Source organism: Bombina bombina, chromosome 2, assembly GCF_027579735.1.
Source record: "Bombina bombina isolate aBomBom1 chromosome 2, aBomBom1.pri, whole genome shotgun sequence".
NCBI lineage: Eukaryota > Metazoa > Chordata > Amphibia > Anura > Bombinatoridae > Bombina > Bombina bombina.
The window spans coordinates 747,599,660-747,626,358 of record NC_069500.1 but is presented as its reverse complement, the minus strand read 5'-3'; the positions used below and the strand labels follow the sequence as shown (position 1 = coordinate 747,626,358).

The window sequence follows — 26,699 nt, the reverse complement described above, 5'->3', positions numbered from 1 at the left end:
TACTCAGTGGATCTCTAATATCGCTTTCGCTTGCGTGTAACTGTTAACGTGCCACATGTAATCTAGCCCTAAAATCATTACGTGTTAAAGGCATATGAAACCAGAAATATTTGCTTCAGACAGAACATGCAATTTTAAACAACTTTCTAATTTACTTCAATTATCAATTTTTCTTCATTCTCTTAGTATCTTTTGTTGAAAGGCAGGGACTTAAGCTTAGGAGCCAGTCCATTTCTAGAGCACTATATAGCAGCAGTTTTACAAGATTGTTATCCATTTACAAGAGCACTAGATGGCAGCACTATTTCCTGCCACATAGTGCTCCAGATGCCTACCTAGATATCTCTTCAACACAGAATACCATGGGAACAAAGCAAATTTGATAATAAAATTGTATGCCCTGTGTGAATCACAAAAGAACATTTTTGGGTTTCATATCCCTTTAAAGCCTATGCCACAATGTATTAGCCAAAACAGAACTCTAGTGGCAACATATTATGCTGCACAAGCCCCTGACATCATCCTCTCTATCTGACATTATTCCAAAACCTTCTACATTTTCCACAAGACTATAGTTAAAGGGACATTAAACATCTTAAAATTTTAATATAAAATGTTTTGTTATGCATAGTAAAACAACTTTGCAATATACTTTCATTATTTATTTTGCCCAGTTTTCATGTAATTTACCTCTAAAAATTGTGTTTTTTCTAATTCTCTGAACTATAAATACACACCGCAGACTTCTTAGGGCTAACCCTGCGCTACATATTTTTGGCTTCAGTAGATAACAACCAAAAAGCAATGGATCTTATACTAACATAGACCGTGGCTAGCCATGACACCTGCAGTCTCAAACCTGCATTAGCTCCTTCAAATAAGACAAGTGATGGGTGGAGTTTGGCTATTAAAAAACAATTGCAGAAAACAAGATGTTAATTTCCATCTTAATATGAGGAGAGTCCACAGCTTCATTCCTTGTGGGAATACAGAACCTGGCCACCAGGAGGAGGCAAAGACACCCGAGCCAAAGGCTTAAATACCTCCCCCACTTCCCTCATCCCCCAGTCATTCTTTGCCTTTCTTCACAGGAGGATGGCAGAGAAGTGTCAGAAGATTCGGAATAGTCTCTTATGGAGGGTAGTACTCTTCGGTATGGGACTGGAGTTTTAAGTAGTCTTGTCAGCCTCTCAGTGAGAGCATTGACAAAGGTTAGGGTCTGGAGATGCAGGGAGAGTCTTTCTGCGAATCCATCCAGACTCGTATACAATCAGTGTTGACGAGTTTAACTGCCTGCTTCTATCACTCAAGTCCATGTCAGGTGCGATGCTACAAGACTGTCAAACTTGAGAGGCTGTGAATCTGTTCCACGGCATTGATTCCGGTAAGATCGTTTCATTTTATACTCATATGATAACGTAAGAAGACAGGGTCACAGTGTGATTCCTTTATCTGTATGGAATCTGTATGAAATCAAGGGTTAATATCTCTGGAAGGAGATTATTGAACAGGGGGGATTTATACATGGTTTGCTTTATTATGTTTTATGCTGCGACATGTGTTTTTGGATAACTGTGCAGCCTGTTAGTTTGGCGCGCTTTTCTCCTGCAGCAGGGGTGGTCCTGCATGGCACTCCATGTGACCGGGTGTGGCCTCATTAACTTCCTCTTTCCTGATCGTGCGGTTTACAGGAGAAGAAGCGGTTTCTCTGTGGGGCCTGGGTCATAGGAGGTGGTGAGTGCCCCAGCCATTGGGAGTATAAAGGTGCCTTTTATTTTTTTCTATAGTGCATCTTCAAAGCGCAAGCTATGGAGGACTCTGATGTGTTGGAGGGTACTCCCTCCTTACCAAGATCTAATACCTGTTTTTATTGTGAGGAGGCTGCGGTATACCCACCTGCTCAATTATGTTCCACATGCCTTGATAAAGTACTTATATCTAAAAATACCAAAATGTTTAGTACCACTGAGCCGTCCACCTCTGAGGGGTCTCCGTCCCATGAGGTGAGTTCCCTGCAATCATCTCCTATTACACATGCAGTTCTCCATTGCACTACTAATCCTCCTTCGGGAGGGGCCCTCCTACCCCAGAGTTTAACAAACAGTTGCAAACGGCAGTGTCTGCGGCCTTCAGTGCTTTACCTCGCCCTGCTAAGCGCAAGCAAAATGTTAAATACTGCTATCCTTCCTAGGGGTCATCTACCAACTTGTTAGATTTATCTGATACTAGATTATCCACTGATGAAGATGCCTCTGATACTTCAGGAGGCTCTTTCTGGGTCAGAATCGGCTGCCTCTAAGCCTCCAGCTGCGGAGGAACCAGACTTTAGATTTAGGATAGAGCGCTTACGCTTTCTGCATAAATAAAAAGAGAGAAGCACTCAACCTGGGAACGAACAATAGCATAATAGCCTGTTCTATGGCTCGTTACCACCAAATAAGCGGCTTCTTTTAGCTCAACATGTGCCTTTCACAGAGAAGAACTTTCCTGAAGCATATCAGTCTGATCCTGACTTCACAGTACAGTCCAGCCTCGAAATACTAGGCAATCCCTCTCTGATTGAGAGAAATAGCAATCAATGGCCCAGTGTATGGAGGTATTTGAGCTCATGGTGTCCAGCATAGATGTCATTACATTTGCCAGGTTCCATCTCAGATCTCTTCAGTTGTGCATGCTGAGGCAATGGAATGGCGATCACTCGGATTTATCCCAACAGATTTCTCTGGACAACCGGTCCAGAGAATCGCTCTCTTGGTGGCTCTGTCCAGATCGCCTGTCCCAGGAGACATCCTTCTTAAGACCATCCTGGGAGATTGTGACTACTGACGCAAGTCTATCAGGATGGGGAGCTGTTTGGGGTGCCAAGATCAACATTTTGGAACTTTGAGCGATCTTCAACGCTCTGAAGACTTGGCCTCTTCTGGGTTTGTCGCAGTTTACCAGATTCCAATCGGACAATATTACCTCAGTGGCTTACATCAACCATCAAGGGGGAACGAGAAGCTCCGTAGCCATGAGAGAATATCTCGGATTCTGGAATGGGCGGAGGCCCACAACTGCTCGCTGTCAGCGATCTACATTCCGGGTGTGGACAACTGAGAAGTGGATTTCCTCAGCAGACAATCGTTTCATCCGGGGGAATGGTTTCTCCATCCCGAAGTGTTTGCAGAGATTTGCAACAGATAGGGGATGCCGGAGATAGATCTGATGGCGTCCAGACTCAATACCAAGCTACCCAGATACAGGTCGCGGTCCAGGGATCTGCAGGCAGAGCTGATAGATGCCTTAGCAGTGCCCTCTGGGTTCAAACTATTGTAATTGCTCCATTGTGGCCGTGAAGGATGTGGTTTGCGGATCTAGTGGGGATGTCATCATCTCCTCCATGGAGGTTACCCTGTCGCAGGGATCTGCTGGAACAGGGTTCTTTTGTTCATTAAAATCTAGATAATCTGAGGCTGACTGCGTGGAGATTCAACACTTAGTCCTAGCCTAGAGAAGTTTTTCTGAGAGTGTGATTGATACTCGAAGCCGGTCACCCGTCGCATCTATCATAAGGTTTGGAGGACCTACTTATTCTGGTGTGAAGAACGTGGATTCCCCTGGCATAAGGTCAAGGTATCCAGGATTCTTTATATTCTCCAAGATGGTTTGGAGAAGGGATTGGCCGCTAGTTCCTTAAAGGGACAGATTTCAGCTCTATCTATGTTATTACACAAGAGGCTCGCTGAGCTTCCTGATATGCAGTCCTTTGTTCAGGCTCTGTCTAGAATCAAGCCTGTGTTTAGACATTCCGCTCCTCCTTGGAGTTTAAATTTGGTTCTTAAGGTTTTGCAGAAGACTCCGTTTGAGCCCATGCATTCAGTTGACATTAAGTTACTGTCTTGGAAGGTTTTTTTTCAACTGTCTATTGCTTCAGCACGCAGAGTTTCTGAGATTGCGGCCTTGCAGTGTGAGCCTCCTTATCTAGTTTTTCATGCTGATAAGGCTGTTCTTCGTACTGGGTAAGGTTTTCTCTCTAAGGTGGTGTTGCAACATCAATCAAGAGATAGTGGTTCCTTCCCTGTGTCCTAATCCTTCTTCTTCGAAGGAACGATTACTTCATAATTTGGATGTGGTTTGGGCTTTGAAATGCTAACTTCAGGCTACGAAGGATTTTAGACAGACTTCGTCATTGTTTGTTGTCTATTCTGGGAAGCGTAGAGGACATAAGGCTTCTTCCACTTCCCTATCTTTTTGGTTGAGGAGCATTATCCGCTTAGCATATGAAACAGCGGGACATAAGCCTCCTCAGAGGATTACAGCTTATTCCACTAGAGCTGTGGCTTCTTCTTAGGCCTTCAAGAATGAGGCCTCTATGGAGCAGATTTGTAGGGTGGCTACCTGGTCCTCCTTACATACTTTTTCAAAGTTTTACAAATTTGACTTTTTTACTTCGGCTGAAGCAGCTTTTGGGAGAAAGGTTTTGCAGGCTCTGGTGCCCTCAGAATAGGGTCCGCCTCTCTTTACCATCCCATTTTCATTTAGTGTCTTCTAGAGCTTGGGTATATGTTTCCCACAAGTAAGGAATGAAGCTGTGGACCTCATATTAAGATGGAAATCATAAATTATGCTTACCAGATCATTTCCTTTCCATAAGTATGAGGAGAGTCCACGGCCCCCGCACGTTTTCTCCATTGGGCGGACCAACATTTTTTGTTTGTTCTTCTGGCACCATTTATACCCTGATATTTTTACTACTGTTCCTTGTTCCCTCGGCAGAATGACTGGGGGATGAGGGAAGTGGGGGAGGTATTTAAGCCTTTGGCTTGGGTGTCTTTGCCTCCTCCTGGTGGCCAGGTTCTGTATTCCCACAAGTAAGGAATGAAGCCGTGGACTCTCCTCATACAGATGGAAAGGAAATTATCTGGTAAGTATAATTGTATTTATTTAGATTTGGCTGACAACGGAAATATTTTGTTATTAAAAGGGTTTTAGTGTCCTTTTAAAGCATACCCTTTACCTTAGTCATGACACTGCTGGTGCCCTTACTCATGCTACAATCTTTTGGCCTGTTAGTCCTGATTTTCCCTGATAAAGCTTGTTGTTCTTTTTAGAAATGCTTTTTAACCTCTCCATGATTTAGTTTTTGAATAAAGCATTTTTAATATTTTTTGTTACATTACTTTATATACTGTACTCTTATTCATATTGATGGATTGTTATTGTGTTATTACTGTAGGCCAGAGGTGTGTGGATTTTCTTTGAATTGATTGGTGTTTGAAACAGATGCATCACTATCTGTAGAATACCAGGGCTAAAGAGAAGTAGTTGGGTGCACTTGCCTATGGTGAACTATAGTGATATTTTACATGTTTGTGTATATAGTGTATTTTCTACCAGCGTCTCTAGTGGCTGAGTGTGCCACGTTCTGGCCTAGGTGCCTTAATTGTATTTCCTTTTTAATCTCACTGGCTGCTAGTGCATTCCTTACACATATGCTGGCAACCTGCATAGCCACTCTGCAGTTACTTAGTTGTGTTGTACCTGTCTCCCCCACGTTCCATTACAGTAACAACAGATATTATAGGATATTCTGTGCTGCTTGGTAAATCGCCTCCTTCCCTCATAACACTACAGGTGACTCAAATGCAAAGTAACCTAGGTTCCTGCCTAGGGTCAGTGGCGTTAGGGGAAGTGACTGTACTGTTCTTACTGCTCCGCTTTTTCCTGGGCTGGCAAATCCTTGTAGGAGTTGAGGTAGCAGCACTCAGCCTGTGACTACTTCCTCTCATTCCCTCAAGTCAGCATAGTCACACTCGGTTACTAACAAGCTAAATATTCTTGCATTCTTCTGCCTGAATTGGAGTTTCAGCTTGGAATTTTGTAGACCGAACCATAGAATCCACTTCATGGGGTCGATTTATGAAGCAGGGGATGCTTCCACCTGAAGCGGAAGTTAAGAAGCAGCGGTCCTAAAACCGCTGCTCCTTAACTCGTCCGCCACCTCTGAGGTGGCGGACAGCAATCAGTCCATTCGAATACGATCGGGCTGATTGACACCCCCTGCGATTGGCCGCGAATCTGCAGGTGGGCGGTATTGCACCAGCAGTTCACAAGAACTGCTGGTGCATTGGCATATATTGATGTGCGACGGACATGATAGGCTACATTGTATCATGTCCATCCACACAATAGTACATTTACCCCATATGTGAATTTGCTCAGTAGAAGCTGGTGCCTCAGAAAGAGTGCCATAATTTGATGATGGAAGTAGATTGGAAAGTTGTTAATTGCATATGCTATCTGAATCATGATAGCTTATGTTTGAGTATGTATTTGTGTGTGTTAATATGTGTTTATGTGTGTAAATTGATATCTGTAATTTAATTGTGCCTGTGAAGGGGGTGAGATACAATTAAAAATATGAAGTATATTGGTATAGATAAATATGAAATGTGAGCAAAGGGTTTACCATAAAATATAGCAGTTTGTGCAGTGGTTTTTTGTGGGGGGATATTCCTGCACACAGCAAGAAACTACCTTTTGCTTGCCCCTGAAAATGTAGATAACATGATTCATTATTCCTATAGTTTAGCAGTGCTGTGTGTTATAGATGGGTTGTTGTTTTTTTTTACAAATAAATATTATTGCTTACTTGCATGAATATTTTAAGATCATACTAAACTCTTTCTTTCTTTGTTACAGTCCCCTCTGAATGCATCAAGAGGTAACCACTGTTTTTCCTTTTTTTATTGCTGTACATCAATCTGTCATTTGTTTTTTTTGTTTTGGTGTTACCATTTTTTGTTTATCTAAATGGACTTTGTCTGCATCAGGAATATTGTGACTGGTTGGTTAGTATAAAAGTTATCTCAGCTGTCATTGGTCCTTGTATGTGATGATGTCACTCCTCTGACCAGTCCAGTAGTTATTAATATCTGATTCTTATCTTTCCAGATCATACTTCAGCATCGCCCTCTCACACAACAGACAATCCAGACATGATCAGAACAGGTAAGTAGTACGTTGGACCAGGCTGAGTTGTGTCATACTAAAGGCAAAATAGACTGGCAGCGACCTAACCCTGCTGTAGGCACTGCTTGGCTTTCAGAGCTTTAGATAAGGTAGCATGGCTGAGCTGAACCCAATGACAGAGTGTGATGCAGTTCCAGCGCACTGATGCAGTATCACACTTTACTGGCACAAAAGGCTAAAGCAATGACACAAAACCTGTAATGATGCAAATCCGCTTAGTTCCAAAGTAATAATATCACACGGTGCTGTAGCATCACATCCTGCTGTGTTACGTAATTTGACACTGCTTTGCTAATAACACTCCAAGGCGTGTGGTCTTGGAGGACTTGCAGCATGAGCAAGAACCAGTCCCAGAACACTGCACACCCAGAGCAGATGGAATTAGCTGCTGTCCCATCCTCAGCTGTTCCTGCTTTGCTCCTCTCCCACTGAGCCCTTCATTCCTCTCCCTGCTTACTGCTCCTCGGCAGGCCTGTGGGGAACCTCTGGGGAGTGCCAAAGTTTAATATTGCTGTCCTGTTTGTGTCCCAGCAATGTACTCTGTGGAGATCACAGTGGAGAAGGACAAAATCACAGGGGAGACTAAAGTACTCTCCAGCAACACTGTCCTTCCACGACAATACCCCATGCAGGGGGTCAAGGTGTATGAAGATGATCAAAAAGGTAGGGTCAGTGGGCGTGCCCTATAAATCATGTCAACAAAATAGGTTATTTGCCAGTTTTCCTAAATCATTTTACCCCTTTAATAATTAAAGGGATCTGAAACCCAAATGTTTTCGTTAATGATTAAGATAGAGAGCATACAATTTTAATCAATCTCCAATTTATTTCTGTTATCAAATGTGCTTCATTATCTTGCTATCCTTTGTTGAAGGAACAGCAATGCACTACTAGGAGCTAGCTGAACACATCGGGTAAGCCAATGACAAGAGTTAGTGCTTTGCTGCTCCTGACAATACCTAGGTATGCTTTTTAACATATGCTAACAAGAGACGGAAGTCAATTAGATAAAGTAAATTGAAAAGTTGTCTAAAAGTGCATGCTCTAGCTGAATAATTAAAATGTAATTTTTACTGTCCCTTTAAGATTCAACCTGTCAGTTGGAATAAGTGGAAAGCTGCCTATATAAGATATGTTCTTTCCCACAGCAATAAAGAGTGGTATGGGTCTCAGTGTATTTGCTTTGCATGGTCATGTTTTCCCCCCTAATTTTAAGGAAGATTATCCATGGATTCAATAAAGTTATAGCTAAGCAATAGCGCTTGGATCAGAAGGAGAGATTGAATGTATTTCACGTTCACTTCCATCTATCTCAGTCCAGGAATTTTCTGATGTGCACTTCCTGACTAGTTTCTGCTGTTCAAAAAATGTTGAAACTAAGCAAAGGGCTAGTAGTTAACGGTAGCAAAATAACAGATCATCATGGTAATATGTCCAATGAAATAGTAGGCAATGAATGATTACATTTTGAAAGGTATAATTAAATCATTTATGCTTGTAAAGAAGTCAAATTAGAATTGCACAGTGGAAGCTGCAGTCATTTTTGGCTGAGATCTCGTTCTACAACTGCTCCACTTCCTGCTTAACAAGGGAGGCATTTCCACGCCAATAGCATCAAATGAACTAAGAAAGATTAAAGGGTAACATCAAATGGCATTTTTTTTATAAAGGAGTATTGTTCATCAAATACGTTATGTTACAAGGATACTGAATAAACTATTATTTTTAGCCCATTTTAAAGGGAAAATTAAACCACTGGGTACAACTACAGTAGCATAGTTATTACTCACCATGCTATTGTGTTCTCCTGTGCCTGCAGCTATCTTGAAAGCTATTCTCTTATTTTAACTCTTCAAAAGTGCTGGTTAGTGAAGTTCTGCATCTTCACACTGGGCGACGCCATCTTGGAATTTGAACATTCTTGTACACTATGGCCCAGATTAAGTTAAATCTACAGCACTCTTATTCTTGCGCTCATATTACAAGTTGAAAGTAAAATGGTAGCGCTTGAGCGAAAGCCTCAGGCACGCTTTCATCTGGAGGTCAAATAGCGCGGCCTTGATAAATCCCTCACCTCAAATACTTTTATATGGCGTGTTACAAAACTATGTTCTGGCTTTCGCTTGAGCACTATCCTCAAGGTGCGCTACAAAGTAAATGAAATACCTTTGTTCTTAACGTAGTAGAAAATGTTATTTTTATTAACATTTGTATACAGTATGTAATTGTATATATAGAAATTTAAATATATTTTTTTATATAAATAAAAATACCTTCTTTTTTACTAATTGAAAAATAAAGTTATTTAAACTATTTATATTTTTAAATTTATTTATTTTAACATTTTAACATTTTTTTTAAATGATATGGTATATGACAAGGTGTTAGACTGGGAAGGGCTCAAATTTGTATATACAGGATATTAATGCAATTGTAGGCCAACAAAGCTTGGCAGTGGGTAAGGATCAGCTGGTACTGTGGTAAGCATAGGCCAGCAGGATACTAATTCAGATATAAGCCAGCAAGAAATAGCAGTGGGTAATGTCCAGCTGGTACAATGACAGGTATAGGTCAGCAGGATATTTATGAAAGTATAGGCTAGCAAAGTGCAGTAGCAGGTAATGGCCAGCCAGTACAAAGGTAAGTATTGGCCAGTAGATTACAAATGCAGGTATAGGCCAGCAAGACACTGTGGCCTAGAATGATAAGTGTTTCTTAAACTGAGGGTCCTGAAAAAAATTGGGGATCCCAAAACATTTAATGATGTACTGTTTTGGTTGTTTGTATGTTGTGAGTGTGTTTGTATGTCTGTGTACTGTGTATGTATGTATGAGTATGTGTATGAGTGAGTGTGTGTGTGTTTATGAGTGACTATATGTGTTTGTGTATGAATAACGTTTTTACATATTTTACTTAAAGTGAAGGTAAACTTTGATGAATGAAAGTCCGTTTTTTAAAAATACTATTAAAAACAGGGGCACTTTCATTCATCAAAGTTTACAAAGCAGCCATTTTGATTAAAATCTTACCTTTGTTTCTTTTCACAGCTACAGCAGCTTTCCCCTCCTGGAAATCCTCTCTTCACACGTCAGCAATGACTAATCCGGCTTCCTCCAATCATGGCTTTCCCCCCAGGGTGGTTATTGCCTGAGCCCATGCTGTGATTGGAGGAAGACGGATTAGTCATTGCTGATGTGTGAAGAGAGGATTTCCAGGAGGGGGAAGCTGCTCTGGCTGTGAAAAAAACAAAGGTAAGTTTTTAATCAAAACAGCTGATTTGTAAATTTTGATGAATGAAAGTGCCCCTGTTTTTAATAGTATTTCTCTTACTTGGTGTATTCAGTCCACGGCTTCATCCTTACTTGTGGGATATTCTCAATCCCTACAGGAAGTGGCAAAGAGAGCACACAGCAAAGCTGCCCATATAGCTCCCCTCAGGCTCCGCCCCCCCAGTCATTCTCTTTGCCGCACTAACAAGTAGCATCTCTACGGGAGGGTAAAGAGTATGTGGTGTTAGATTTGTAGTTTTTATTTCTGCAATCAAAAGTTTGTTATTTTAAAATAGTGCCGGTTTGTACTATTTACTCTGAGGCAGAAAGTGATGAAGATTTCTGCTGAGAGGAAAAAGATTTTAGCATGTTGTAACTAAAATCCATGGCTGTTCCCACACAGGACTGTTGAATACAGGAGAACTTCAGTTGGGGGGAACAGTTTGCAGGCTTATACTGCTTAAGGTATGTTCAGTCAATATTTCTAATAAGACCTGGTAGTGCTAGAAGACTGACAGATATCCCATGAGGGAAGGTAAGCCATTTTCTGAGACACAGCATAAAATGATGGCTTCAGTTAAGGGTTTTAATACTGGCAGACACTGTGATGGGCTAAATCGATTACTTTATTAGGGTAATCTTATATTTTTTAAGCGTTTTTAAACGTAGAAAACACTTTTTGGGGACTTTTTTACGCCTGGCATATTATAAGACAGCTAATCTGACTCAGAAAGGCCCCATAACTCTGGAGAATGGAAGGAGGGGGCCTCATTTTCGCGCCTCAATTGCGCAGTTGATTTGCAGCACAGCTCCATGCAGCTTCATGTGCAGAGCCTTTAGAGTACAGGAGGACTTCAGGGAGGCTTAATTTACACCTGCAATTAACCCTAAAGGAAGGTAAAGCCACAGCAAAGACTGTGGCATAGTACTGTAGTGGGTTAAACCGCGTATTTACTTCATTTTGCTCCGGTTTGGGCATTAAGGGGTTAAACGATTTGAAAACTTGTGTGCTATCATTTCAAGGCATTAGGATCATGTGGTGAAAATTTCATTAAGATCGGATGTTTTTTGATGATTTGGTAAAAAAGTGTGTGCCTTTTTAATATTTAAAGAGACAGTAACGTTTTTTCAAAAAGTATATTTTTCAATATTCTAGTGTTGTCTGAGTCTGTCAAACATGTCTGAGCCTTCAGATAGACCTTGTTCTTTATGTTCAAAAGCCATGGCTGTACCCCCATTGCATTTGTGTTTAAAGTGTGCAAAAACATCTAAGCATTTTAAGGATCATCCAGTGACAATTAAAAATGCTGCCCAAGATGATTCCTTAACGGAGGGTAATGAGGATAGTCCTCCTTCCTCCCCCCATGTGTCTATACCAGTTACGCCCGCGCAAGCGATGCCTAGTACCTCTAGCGCATTGGCCCCTATTACTTTACAGCAATTAGCAGCAGTAATGGATAATTCCCTTGCAGCATTTTTATCCAAACTGCCTGTTTTTCCAAGAAAGCGCGATAGCTCAGTTTTAAATATAGATGATGAACAATCTGAAGCTTTGGATAATTTATCTGTAGTACCCTCACAAAACTCAGAGGTAGCAGTGAGGGAAGGGCTGTCTGAGGGAGAAATTTCTGACACAGGAAAAGTTTCTCAGCAGGCAGATTCAGATTCCTTAGCGTTTAAATTTAAGCTGGAACACCTCCGCGTCCTGCTTAAGGAGGTTTTAGCTACGCTGGATGATTGTGACCCCATGGTGGTCCCTGAGAAATTGTGTAAAATGGAAAGATATTTAGAGGTCCCTGTATACACTGAGGCATTTCCGATCCCAAAGAGGGTGGCGGATATTGTGACTAGGGAGTGGGAAAGACCAGGTGTACCCTTTGCTCCCCACCTATATTTAAGAAAATGTTCCCCATAAATGACCCTAGGCGGGACGCGTGGCAGACGGTCCCTAAGGTAGAGGGAGCTGTTTCAACACTGGCTAAGCGTACAACTATACCAATAGAGGACAGTTGTGCTTTCAAAGATCCTATGGATAAAAAATTGGAAGGATTGCTGAAGAAAATTTTTGTTCAGCAAGGTTTTCTACTTCAACCAATTGCCTACATTATCCCGGTAACTACTGCAGCGGCTTTTTGGTTCGAGGCCCTGGAGGAATCGCTCCAGAGGGAGACTTCATACGATGAGGTCATGGATAGAATTCACGCTTTAAAGCTGGCTAATTCCTTTATAACTGATGCCGCTTTCCAATTGGCTAAACTAGCGGCGAAAAACTCAGGTTTTGCCATCGTGGCGCGACGAGCGCTTTAGCTCAAATCGTGGTCGGCGGATGTGTCGTCCAAAACAAAACTGTTAAATATTCCCTTCAAGGGGAAAACCCTTTTCGGCCCAGAGCTGAAAGAAATTATTTCAGATATCACTGGAGGCAAGAGCCATGCCCTTCCACAAGATAGGCCGTTTAAGGCCAAAAACAAGGCTAATTTTCGCTCCTTTCACAACTTCAGGAGCGGACCTGCTGCAACCTCTGCTGCCGCAAAGCAAGATAACGCTTCCCAGCCCAAGGCAACCTGGAGACCCTTGCAGGGCTGGATTAAGGGTAAACAGGCCAAGAAGCCTGCTCCTGCTACCAAGACAGCATGAAGAGGTAGCCCCCGATCCGGGATCGGATCTGGTAGGGGGCAGACTTTCTCTCTTTGCTCAGGCTTGGGCAACAGATGTCACAGATCCCGGGGCATTAGAAATAGTTGCTCAGGGGTATCTTCTAGAATTCAAGGACTCTCCCCCAAGGGGAATGTTCCACATTTCCCGTTTGTCTTCAGACCAAACAAAGAAACAGGCGTTCTTACGCTGTGTAGAAGATCTACTAAAAATGAGAGTGATACACCCAGTTCCATTTGCAGAACAAGGACTGGGCTTTTACTCAAACCTGTTCGTAGTTCCCAAGAAGGAAGGAACTTTCAGGCCAATCCTGGATCTAAAAATTCTAAACAAATTCCTCAGAGTTCCATCTTTCAAGATGGAAACCATTCGGACAATCTTGCAGATGATCCAGGAAGGTCAATATATGACTACCGTGGATCTAAAGGATGCGTACCTACATATACCTATCCACAAAGATCACCATCAGTTCCTAAGGTTCGCCTTTCTGGACAAACATTACCAGTTCGTGGCCCTTTCTTTTGGGTTGGCCACCGCTCCCAGAATTTTCACAAAAGTGCTAGGGTCCCTTCTGGCGGTACTAAGACCGCGGGGCGTTGCAGTAGCACCTTACCTAAACGACATATTAATACAGGCGTCATCTTTTCACAGAGCCAAGGCTCATACGGACATCGTTCTGGCCTTTCTAAGGTCTCACGGGTGGAAGGTGAACGTAGAAAAGAGTTCTCTGTCCCTGCTCACAAGGGTTCCTTTTCTGGGAACATTAATAGACTTGGTAGAAATGAAAATCTTTCTGACAGAGGTCAGAAAGTTAAAACTGTTGAATACTTGCCGAGTTCTTCATTCCATTCCTCGGCCTTCCGTGGCTCAGTGCATGGAAGTAATTGGTTTAATGGTTGCGGCGATGGACGTAGTCCCTTTCGCCCGAATCCATCTCAGACCACTGCAATTGTGCATGCTCAAACAGTGGAATGGAGATTACACAGATTTATCTCCTCAAATTCAAATGGACCTAAAAACTAGAAACTCTCTTCTCTGGTGGTTGTCTCAAGATCACCTGTCTCAGGGAATGAGTTTCCGCAGACCGGAGTGGATTATTGTCACAACCGATGCCAGTCTGGTAGGCTGGGGTGCGGTCTGGAACTCCCTGAAGGCTCAGGGACTATGGTCTCTGGAAGAATCTCTTCTCCCAATAAACATTTTGGAGCTGAAAGCGATTTTCAACTCGCTCCAGGCGTGGCCTCAACTAGCAGAGGCCAAATTCATCAGATTTCAGTCAGACAACATCATGACTGTAGCGTACATCAATCATCAGGGGGGAACAAAGAGTTCCCTAGCGATGAAGGAAGTATCCAAGATTATCAAATGGGCGGAGGATCACTCCTGCCATCTATCTGCAATTCACATCCCAGGGGTAGACAACTGGGAGGCGGATTTTCTAAGTCGTCAGACTTTCCATCCGGGGGAGTGGGAACTCCACCCGGAGGTTTTTGCTCAGCTGACCCAGTGTTGGGGCATTCCAGAGTTGGATCTGATGGCGTCCCGTCAGAACACCAAACTTCCCCTTTATGGATCCAGATCCAGGGATCCTAAGTCGACACTGATAGATGCATTAATAGCGCCTTGGTCATTCAGTCTAGCTTATGTCTTTCCACCGTTTCCTCTTCTCCCTCTTCCCCCTGGGGTCTTGCTGGCTCCAAGCAGACTTGTTGGGCCTTTATTTTGATAGATCCTTAGGTCTATGGCCTTGTTGTCTGTTTTCAGAGTCGGGTTGTACTTGTACTCTGTGGGGATGGCTGTGCTATCTTTACCCTCGTTCCTGTACCTGTTTCAGGATTCTTTTGTTCCCCTGTTTTGGATCCTTGAGGCTGGGTTGGTCCAACTGGCTGTGGGTCTGCAGGTCAGGATGGCCAAGCGGTCTAGGAGCTGCGTTCGGGTCGCAGTCTCCTCTCGATGTGTGAGCTTTGTTGAGTCTTTCCTGTTAGCTTAGTCTGCTAGGGTATAGATTTTCCTTTCAACTTGCTCCATTGATTTCAGAAGAGGGTTTACTCTTCCTTCTGGTTCTAAGGGTATACTCTCCTTCTCGGGGGGCCTCAATTGAGGTTTTGCGTTCCCCTTTTTAGGGACCTGTGTGTAGGTCCGGCGACTTAGGTTGCCTGGAGCGTACCCTCTTTCTGGGGGTTGCTTTTGCAGTTTGTTTCTTGCTTGACTGCTTCTTCTTCTTCCTCGCAAGTACCCTCTGTGTCGTCCTGTTATGGACTCTGTGTTCTCAAACTTGGGGTTTTTCACCTGGGTGTATTACACACTTTTTCATGGTCGAATGCTTTGGTATTCTATGGTCAGACACCGGGAGGTTTTTGCCTCTTCAGTTGCATTGCGTGCTTGCAGGATGTTGGAGAGACGTCTGTTCTGTCTCTGTGCCTGGTCTTATCCTGGGCTTTGCTTGGTATAGGCATGGCCTCCTTTCCCTGTTTTGGCCCCTTTGGGTGTCTGTGAGCTGGAATCACTCGTGGAGGTGTTCTTTTTTGTATTAGGGGACCTTTCGATTTCCTTGGTACTCCTTTGCCTTGTTCCCTTGGTGGTTTCGGCTGGTGTAAAATTTGGGGAGATGAGCAGTGGAGGACCGTTTGTTGGGCGACAGTGTCTCTTGGAGGACTGTTGGCTCAGTCAAGTCCATTTGCGGTCTCTAGTTTGGCTTCTAGACTAACTGTGAGTCAGTGTCATTGGGGCTTTTCCTCTTAAAATTTTCTCAGCTTCGGACAAAGCAGGGTTTTTTATTGGGTAGAGGTTCAGGCCTGGTGCCCTCAGTATGGGCCGCCTATTGTACCCTCCCATCTTGGCATTCAGTGTCCTCTATAGCTTGGGTATTTTTCCCCAAAAGTAATGAATGCAGCTGTGGACTCTTTTAATTTAAGAAGAAAAACATAAATTATGCTTACCTGATGATTTCCTTTTCTTCTGATGGAAAGAGTCCACAGCTCCCCACCCGTTATTTTATGTGGGGCGTCCTTATATTTTTCTGGCACCTTTCACCCTGATATTTCTTCTACTGTTCACTTGTTCCTCGGCAGAATGGCTGGGGTATGAGGGGAGTGGGAGGAGTATTTAAGCCTTTGGCTGGGTTGTCTTTGCCTCCTCCTGATGGCCTGGTTCTTATTTTCCAAAAGTAATGAATGCAGCTGTGGACTCTTTCCATCAGAAGAAAAGGAAATTATCAGGTAAGCATAATTTATGTTATTATTATTATCATTTATTTGTATAGCGCCGCTAAATTCCGTAGCGCTGGGTACAGTGATAAGGATATACAATGACAAGGATTTGTGATAAAATACAAAACTAAACAAATCTAGTACAGGAGGAAGAGGGCCCTGCTCCGGAGAGCTCACAGTCTACAGGTTTAGGGTGCAGAGACATAAGGTTGCGGGTAGCTTTCACATCGGTTGTAGTTGCAGCAGTTAGTCAGGCAGTTCATGTATTAGTTTGGTTAGGATGAGAGATGGAGGAGAGATGGTAAGCCTCTCTGAATAGGTGGGTTTCTCAAGGAGCGTCAGAAGCTATACAAGGTTGGAGTGGGGTAGAGAGTTCCAGAGGACAGGAGCAGCACATGCGAAGTCTTGGAGACGGAAGTGGGACGTAGAGATAACAGGAGTGGAGAGATGTAGGTCAGAGGTTGATCGAAGAGGATGGGGAATATTTCACGATGAGAGAGGAAATATAGTTGGGAGTTAAACTGTTGAGTTCTTTGTAAGTTAGGGTTAATACTTTAAATTGTATTCTGGAGTGAATGGGGAGCCAGTGTAGAGACTGGCAGAGCGGAGCAGCTGATGTAGATCGGCGACTTAGGTGGATGAGTCTAGCAGAAGCATTCATAATAGATTGGAGGGAGGAGAGGCAGTGTTTTGGAAGCCCATTTAGAAGTAGATTGCAATAATAAATGCGTGACAAAATGAGAGAATGAACAAGTATTCTTGTAGTTTTTTGAGTAAGGAAGGGACGAATTCTGGAAATGTTGCGTAGGTATGAGTGGCAGGATTTGGTAAGCACTTGTATATGTGGGTTGAATGTGAGTTCTGAGTCAAGTGTAACCCCAAGACAACGGAGCTAGGGTGAGGTGTTGAGACTAGACCCCTGACCCTTTCACACTCCCACACCTCTTTTACCCCTCTACAAAACTGTTTCATTTTAACCCTTTGTTTCACATTTGTTATGTCTTAATTTACCTCCATTTAATTAATTCGTAATTTTCTGATTTTGTGGGTGAGTGCTACACAACAAAATGCTTTGGTTTAACATTTTAACCAACTTGTAATATCTGAATATACGTTATTGTACGCACAAGGCCAAGCACAAAATAACACACCACATGTGATCAGTTGTGCTCAGTTATAATCTATGTAATCTAGGCCTGTAATGGCTGGTTAGTACAATGATAGGTATAGGCCAGCAGGGCAAACCATGAGTTATGGACAGCCAGTACAAGAACAGCTGTGGGTATTGGCCAGCAAGTATAGACCAGCAAGACTCAAGAGCGGATAATGGCCAGCCTGTATAATGGCAGGAATAAGCCAGCAGGGCAATTAGTTGGCATATCATGGCTTTTCACTCCGTTTTTTTTTTTTATGTCAATGTTTTTGCATAGGATCAGCTCACATCAATAAATACTATTGTTTCCTGGTTCTCTAAAAAAGTTAAAAATGTCATAACTGACTTGTATACAACTAAAATAATAACCAGTATATTAAAGTATGATTGCAGATTAGTGACTGATACAATATTGTTAATAACATACATACTGATTGCTTTTGCTTTACAAAGAGCAGCAATTTTAAACAACTTTCTAATTTACGCCTATTATCAAATTTTCTTTGTTCTCTTGGTATCTTTATTTGAAAAGCATAAATGTAAGCTTAGGATCCGGCCCATTTTTGGTTCAGAACCTGGATTCAGCTTGCTGATTGGTATCTAAATGTAGCCACCAATCAGCAAGCGCTATCCAGGGTGCTGAACCAAAAATGGGCCGGCTGCTCAGCTTACATTCCTGCTTTTTTTAAATAAAGATATCAAGCGAACAAACAAAAATTGAAAATAGGAGTAAATTGGAAAGTTGCTTAAAATTGTATGCTTTATCTGAATCATGAAAGGAAAGGAAAAAATGTGGGTTTCATGTCCCTTTAAGTGTATTATTTGTATTGTATTATTATAGTTGTTAGTTGTATCTTTTCTGATTACTATTCATTTCTATAAGATATTTATTTCCTTTTATAAAATGATATATTTTACAAAACATATACTTACATATATTGTATATATGTAACTCAAGTTATATCATTAAGGGTTACAAAGTCAGCCAGTTAAGGCTTTATAAAGACTGTATGAGATTTGTATCTTTTTGAGGAGTATACACACCATTACATTGGGAAATTATGTGGCTTGGCAGCTGAACAGACACCACACAAAAAATAAAGGTGACTATAGCTCACATGCATACACACTCATCATATATTTGATTAGGAATCTTAAATGAGATTAAAATATAAAATGTTTAATTATGTGTAGTTAAAAAATGTTGCAATATATTTTCATTATTTATTTTGTCCCTCTTTCCTGTAATGTAACTCCACTGTGTTTAAACTTAAGTTTTCCCATTATCTCACTCTCCTGCTGAGGACAATTAGTAACAGATAGAAAACAATAAAAGAGACTGTCTGAACAAGGCTGTGTGCAACATACGATTACCCACAGCCCTGTTTGCATAAACTCTAGTGTATTGCCCGATTTATAAATGTCCCTAATTGTTGTCAAGAGAAGACAGATAAATAGAAAAATAGTTCAAACATGGTAGTCCCGTTACTTTATAGAAATTTAAGTATTTTTTTGGTTGTTTATATCTTAAATATTTAAACAACTAATATAATTATTAAAAAAATGCACCTACATATGATTCTACATTATGTTTAGAATTTATTGACTATTCAATATTCCTTTAACTTTACACAGAACTTCACAATTTTTTTCTTTTATTTCTTTGAGTTGTGAAACTTGACATCACACTTGATACAATATTCTTTGTATTATTATATTGCATGTTACTTTGATTAGATTTGTTATATTTATTTAATACTTTGAAGCTTATATAAATTATTCTTACACAAATATTACTTTATAAATTTCCTCATTTTGAGACAAATATGCAAGTTAGTGCAACATGACCAAACCCTTTGCTTTAGGACTGACTGAAGTTTCCCATAATGCATCATGGGGAATTTCCCCCTTTTTTCACTATAATCCCACAGAATCAATTGACTTTTTAGCCAGTGTCATGGAAAAACATTTATCAACAGCATTTATACTTGAGCAACACAGTAACTATATTATAGCGCATGGATATTATTATGGAATGGAAGAAACTGAATTTTCTAAAAGAAATCTTGAACAGAATTTATCTCTGGGTTGCAGAATATATTTGGTTAATAACCCCAGCATAAGGCTATTAGTACAGATGAGCTTCAATATGTTATTTTAGTTTTGCTTCTCATTCAATCATATATCTATCTCAGATATACATTTATATAAAGGTATCTCTATTTGTCCTAAATAGATATTTAAGAGGTATACAGAGATGTATATTTTATACCTTACTGTCCCCATTTCTTTCTTGATTCTCACGTTCTTTATCTCAGTTTCCCCTTATAAGACACATTTTACCAGTTGCATCTACATTCTTTTTCTCTGTCTTTCTCTCTTACTTTGTTTCTTCATTGCTATCCCTCTTTATATCCTATCTATATCTCCCTAGCTGTTATACTCCATCTTTATCATTTTGTCCTATGTCATATGCTTTCTTTTCTCTACAGTGGTACATGCAGTGAGGTCAGAAGTAACTGCACCTGCTAATTCTGTCCATCAACTTAGCTCTTATGAGGTGGAAGATATCATCCAGAAAGCTGAGGAGGCCACTCTTAGTGAGATCTCCTTAACCTCTGATGAAAAAACTCCAGTCCAACGAGCATCACCACGGAAAGAAATCCCTGGTGTTCAGGCAAGACCACCACAAACCCCAACTGGGCCTGAGCCTCCAGTCACAATGATCTTTATGGGTTACCAGAATGTTGAAGATGAGAATGAAACCAAGAAAGTTCTAGGTATGGAGGAAGCCATTACAGCTGAACTGGTGGTCATCAGTGATGGGGACCCCCAGACAGCAGTTGACGGGGAGATTCCTGAAAAAACTCAACACCCTCCGAATGGTGCACCTGCTGATCCACCCAACAAGAGTGATAAACCGGAGACCAATGACACTGGACCAGCAAAAGTTGGGGATCAGGATCTGACCATGAAGAAGCAGAGATGCAAGTGCTGCAGTGTGATGTAAATAAGGAGATTGGGGGAAGACTGCATTTCCCTCCCCAATGTGTAGCCAGGGAGTGGAACTTCGCCTTTGCCCAAAATCATGGGCAAAGCTGCTCTCTCCTCATTCTCTACCAGTTTGAGAGGAACACTTTTGTCCTTTACACTCAGTTGTGGAGGATTGCTCCTTACTGACCTAAGAGGAGCTCAATCCATTTGCCTCCAATTTTTTTTCCTAGAAACCTAAGAGGATGGTTCGTGTTTATCTCCAAAACCTGTGATTCTTTCCCCTTCCCCAGCAAATGTGGCTCTATTTACCTCTTTAGACTGAGAAATGCTCTTCTTTCATCCAAGCTGAAATAGGAGGCCTTATCCATAAAATCTTCAAAGAAGGTTTCCTGATTTCCCCTGAATAAATGTGATGGGTGCTCCTCAGACATTTCACAACTTTACTTCCTATACAGACAGATGTATTGTAACCACAGACTGAGCATTGTCCTCTTGTGTAATCATACTTGGATGATCTCTACAGCTATTACTTTCTCTCCGTCTGTCTATCTATCTATATGTATTTTATGTATGTGTGTGTGTATATATATACAGTATATATATACATATATATATATACACCTATGTATTTATGTTTTATGTATATGTAATAAAAGATATGTGTGTATGTACATGTATGTGTGTTTCACTGTTTTATATATATATATATATATATAAAACACGGGGGTGGGGTCAGCACTCTCATGCCGGACCGGGTACACATCCTATGACCCTGCAACATGCACAGCCCTGGGTGCAAACCAGCACTCTCAGGAAGCTGCACTGTTACCAGAGCCACAGGCAGTTAACCCCAGTCAGGCCTGGGTGCAAGGCCCAAACAGGGAAAATTACAAAAAAATATTTTAATATAAACACACAGAAAAAGTCCAGCACTCACTCACAAGCTCTCAACTAAGATAAAAAGCAGCAATGGAAGAATTAGTTACCGCATCTGGCCAAATGGGAAAAGCCCAGGTACCTCGTCAAGGTTTCTTCCAATAAACCTGGGTCCCTAACCAGCCACACAATGCAGGCTCACAATCAAACAACTGTGAAAAAAAGCAACTGTGAAAAAATGGAGGGTGCACAGGCTTATGTAATTTCCCCAAACATATACAAAACACGGGGGTGGGGTCAGCACTCTCATGCCGGACCGGGTACACATCCTATGACCCTGCAACATGCACAGCCCTGGGTGCAAACCAGCACTCTCAGGAAGCTGCACTGTTACCAGAGCCACAGGCAGTTAACCCCAGTCAGGCCTGGGTGCAAGGCCCAAACAGGGAAAATTACAAAAAAATATTTTAATATAAACACACAGAAAAAGTCCAGCACTCACTCACAAGCTCTCAACTAAGATAAAAAGCAGCAATGGAAGAATTAGTTACCGCATCTGGCCAAATGGGAAAAGCCCAGGTACCTCGTCAAGGTTTCTTCCAATAAACCTGGGTCCCTAACCAGCCACACAATGCAGGCTCACAATCAAACAACTGTGAAAAAAAGCAACTGTGAAAAAATGGAGGGTGCACAGGCTTATGTAATTTCCCCAAACATATACAAAACACGGGGGTGGGGTCAGCACTCTCATGCCGGACCGGGTACACATCCTATGACCCTGCAACATGCACAGCCCTGGGTGCAAACCAGCACTCTCAGGAAGCTGCACTGTTACCAGAGCCACAGGCAGTTAACCCCAGTCAGGCCTGGGTGCAAGGCCCAAACAGGGAAAATTACAAAAAAATATTTTAATATAAACACACAGAAAAAGTCCAGCACTCACTCACAAGCTCTCAACTAAGATAAAAAGCAGCAATGGAAGAATTAGTTACCGCATCTGGCCAAATGGGAAAAGCCCAGGTACCTCGTCAAGGTTTCTTCCAATAAACCTGGGTCCCTAACCAGCCACACAATGCAGGCTCACAATCAAACAACTGTGAAAAAAAGCAACTGTGAAAAAATGGAGGGTGCACAGGCTTATGTAATTTCCCCAAACATATACAAAACACGGGGGTGGGGTCAGCACTCTCATGCCGGACCGGGTACACATCCTATGACCCTGCAACATGCACAGCCCTGGGTGCAAACCAGCACTCTCAGGAAGCTGCACTGTTACCAGAGCCACAGGCAGTTAACCCCAGTCAGGCCTGGGTGCAAGGCCCAAACAGGGAAAATTACAAAAAAATATTTTAATATAAACACACAGAAAAAGTCCAGCACTCACTCACAAGCTCTCAACTAAGATAAAAAGCAGCAATGGAAGAATTAGTTACCGCATCTGGCCAAATGGGAAAAGCCCAGGTACCTCGTCAAGGTTTCTTCCAATAAACCTGGGTCCCTAACCAGCCACACAATGCAGGCTCACAATCAAACAACTGTGAAAAAAAGCAACTGTGAAAAAATGGAGGGTGCACAGGCTTATGTAATTTCCCCAAACATATACAAAACACGGGGGTGGGGTCAGCACTCTCATGCCGGACCGGGTACACATCCTATGACCCTGCATATATATATATATGTGTATATATATATATATATATATGTGTTATAATATAATATATATATATATATATATATATATATATATATATATATATATATAAATCAAAGTTCTACTGTCATTTATGAACAGGGCCAGGAAAAGATCCAAACTATCTATTCTTAACTTCCTGTAAATGTCAGCATTTTAAACTGTGTTTTTTAGAATTGAATATGAATGAAAACAACATAAAGGCTACAGGAAAAATAAGAGACCAAAAAACATCTAATAAATTAGTGTGATACTATATCAAGAGATCTACTCTCATCTATGGAGAAAATGGAAATATCTGGTTAGGGCGTTCACTGTGCTGTTACTGAACATTATCTCAACCACTGGTAAACAATAACAGATACATCCTAAGTTAATAATAGATTTGATTTATTGTGAAAAGTTGGAGGAGCTAATGCTATTTATCATACTAAAACATCCTGAAGGTACAATAGTATATCATAAAGCTTTAATAAGTTGTTTAGCTCTGTTTCAGGTGGACTTGGAAGAGCCTTGACTTAAGTAGTTCCCAGTGTTTTCCCTTGTGAACCCCTATTTCATTGAATTCTCAGAGTAATGGATTGGTTGGTGGCAACATGTGTAAAGAGATGTTCATTTCATGTTGCTGACCTCTCCTGGCCCTATAGTCATTAAGTGTCTGTGCTCTGCTCTTGCCTTTCCAGCTGCAGGTCTCTGTGCCTAGGGCTGGACAGCATTGTGATTCACTATGAGGCTGAGAGCCCTGGTACAGACATTTGTGCCTCTGTCTTTTGCTCTGGACAACCTTATCACCTGCCTGATAGTAACCCTTTTATGCCACCCTGCTTTCTTTCATCTGAATTTCAGATCATCTCATTGTAAAAAGTATCTCAAAACGTAAATAAACGGTGTCATTTAATCTTACGTGTGTGGTGTGTGTTACTGCACTTCTGACAATGAATATGTAGCAGACAGACTAACGCCATTTTACACATCACTGACTGACAAAGTTATAAGTTCAAATACAGGTCTCCTGTGCCTTGTTATTATTCTATTACAAGTATTTACTGAAGTACAAATAATGTCAACAGTGCATTAAAATAGTGTACACAGAGTCATTAGATGCTAAATAAAATACCATATTTATAGTAATACTGCATATAGCAAGCAATACAAAACTCAAGGTAGAAAAATACACTGTACATTAAGTTAAAGCGATGGTTAAGTTTCCTATAATCAGATCCGGAATGGAACTGACATTTTAGATGGACTTTATTTCATGCATTCTTATGAAGATACTCTATAACTTACTTTTTAATATAGCGATAGAATTCTAATACCCTGCGCTCCGTCTGTAGAATTTCCGTATCTGATTATATGAATAGGAAAGTTTACCACCACTGTAAGTGATTATAATATAATGTAAGCAGTTGATAATAATAACAGTGTATAATACTCTAAAACCAGCCATATCTGTACTACTACTGCAGAGCCATTGAGGCACAAATATAGTACAAATACATTGTACTTGTAATTATGTGTAACACTAGGAAAGCCATACTACAAGAAGCCATGTCTGTACTAAACGTTTACTATTATCAAGAAGAAACAAAAGTGCAACTACACTGTGCGTTTAGCTGTGTAAATGATGAAAGCAAAGGGTAAATGAAATGATATTGAGATAACAAGCTATACCTTTACCACAGATGCTAATAAAATGAAAGCACTATGCTGTTTTGGATATACAGTATATAGCATACCTAGTCAGAGTATTTATACTGTACATTTTCTTAAATGTTTGTAAAATAATTTAAGTGATTGCTGTATAAAAAACCACGATTGCTATGCAATGTGTAACTGGTATGATGGATCATTTGGTACATGAGAAAATAGATTTTCATGCAGAGAATTAAGTTCAAAATCAAAGCTGACACTGTGTGACATCAGACCAAATATCTTTACAAACACCCTTTATGTAAAGCTGGGAGACTTCTGCCTCTATTGTTTGTCAATCATTTCTCTTGTTAAGTGTATCCAGTCCACGGATCATCCATTACTTATGGGATATTAACTCCTCCCCAACAGGAAGTGCAAGAGGATTCACCCAGCAGAGCTGCTATATAGCTCCTCCCCTAACTGCCATTACCAGTCATTCTCTTGCACCCAACGAATAGATAGGATGTGTGAGAGGACTGTGGTGATTATACTTAGTTTCATACCTTCAATCAAAAGTTTGTTATTTTATAATAGCACCGGAGTGTGTTATTCCTTCTCTGGTAGAATTTGAAGAAGAATCTACCTGAGTTTTTCTATGATTTTAGCCGGAGTAGTTAAGATCATATTGCTGTTTCTCGGCCATCTGAGGAGAGGTAAACTTCAGATCAGGGGACAGCGGGCAGATTAATCTGCAAAGAGGTATGTAGCAGCTTATTATTTTCTGACAATGGAATTAATGAGAAAATTCTGCCATACCGATATAATGTAAACTCAGCCTTAAATGCAGTAGCAGCAACTGGTATCAGGCTGTCATGTATGTATATTTTACACTTCAGTATTCTGGGGAATGGCACATCACTGGAATTATACTGTATGCATAAACATTTAGCCTAATTTGCAGGGACTAGCAACAGGCTTTTTAATAACACTCAATTTATTAATGTTAAACGTTTTTTGCTTGCATGTAAAATCGTTTAATTTTCTGAGGTACTGGGTGAAAAAATGTTTTGGGCACTATTTTTTTCCACTTGGCAGTCGTTTTATTTAATTTATGACAGTTTACTGATCTCTCTCACTGTTATGTGTGAGGGGGAGGGACCTTTTTTGGTGCTTTTGCTACGCATCAAAAAATTCAGTCAGAAGTTTATTGTCTTCCCTGCATGATCCGGTTCATCTCTACAGAACTCAGGGGTCTTCAAAACTTGTTTTGAGGGAGGTAATCACTCACAGCAGAGCTGTGAGATTGTAGTTGACTGTGATAAAAAAAACGTTTATTTCTGTATTTTTTTTTTTTATTTTTTTTTTTCTGCTATCAGGGTTAGTTATCCTTTGCTAATGGGAGCAATCCTTTGCTAAAATTGTGTTTTTTACAAAGATTTGATGCTATAACTTTTCAGTTTATTAATTTTCAACTGTCATAACTTTTTCTGTGCTTCTTATAGGCACAGTACGTTTTCATATTATAGTAAATTACTTGAAAAGTATTTCCAAGTTGCTAGTTTATTTGCTAGTGTGTTAAACATGTCTGATTCAGAGGAAGATATCTGTGCTATATGTGCTAAAGCCAAAGTTGAGCCCAATAGAAATTTATGTACTAACTGTATTGATGCTACTTTAAATAAAAGTCAATCTGTACAAATTGAACATATTTCACCAAACAACGAGGGGAGAGTTATGCCGACTAACTCGCCTCACGTGTCAGTACCTGCATCTCCCGCTCGGGAGGTGCGTGATATTGTAGCGCCGAGTACATCTGGGCGGCCATTACAAATCACATTACAGGATATGGCTACTGTTATGACTGAAGTTTTGGCTAAATTACCAGAACTAAGAGGTAAGCGTGATCACTCTGGGGTGAGAACAGAGTGCGCTGATAATATTAGGGCCATGTCAGACACTGCGTCACAATTTGCAGAACATGAGGACGGAGAGCTTCATTCTGCGGGTGACGGTTCTGATCCAAACAAACTGGATTCAGATATTTAAAATTTTAAATTTAAGCTGGAAATCTCCGTGTATTACTAGGGGAGGTGTTAGCGGCTCTGAATGATTGTAACACAGTTGCAATACCAGAGAAAATGTGTAGGTTGGATAAATATTTTGCCGTACCGGCGAGTACTGACGTTTTTCCTATACCTAAGAGA

At 41.0% G+C, this 26,699-nt stretch overlaps 1 protein-coding gene across 2 annotated transcripts in view; it reads left to right on the top strand.

Annotated features, from left to right (window-relative positions):
* The window catches only part of PALM (paralemmin), a 158,516-nt gene extending 137,551 nt beyond the window's left edge, over positions 1 to 20,965 (top strand). Inside the window, exons 6-9 of one of the 2 annotated variants that reach the window (XM_053702836.1) lie at positions 6,685 to 6,706; positions 6,937 to 6,993; positions 7,546 to 7,677; positions 19,793 to 20,965. In XM_053702836.1, the coding sequence (XP_053558811.1) occupies positions 6,685 to 6,706; positions 6,937 to 6,993; positions 7,546 to 7,677; positions 19,793 to 20,310 (729 nt within the window). In that variant the 3' untranslated portion in view covers positions 20,311 to 20,965. The remainder of the gene's footprint in view (positions 1 to 6,684; positions 6,707 to 6,936; positions 6,994 to 7,545; positions 7,678 to 19,792) is intronic. The other variant, XM_053702838.1, reaches the window with a different exon arrangement.
* Positions 20,966 to 26,699: the final 5,734 nt, after the last annotated feature.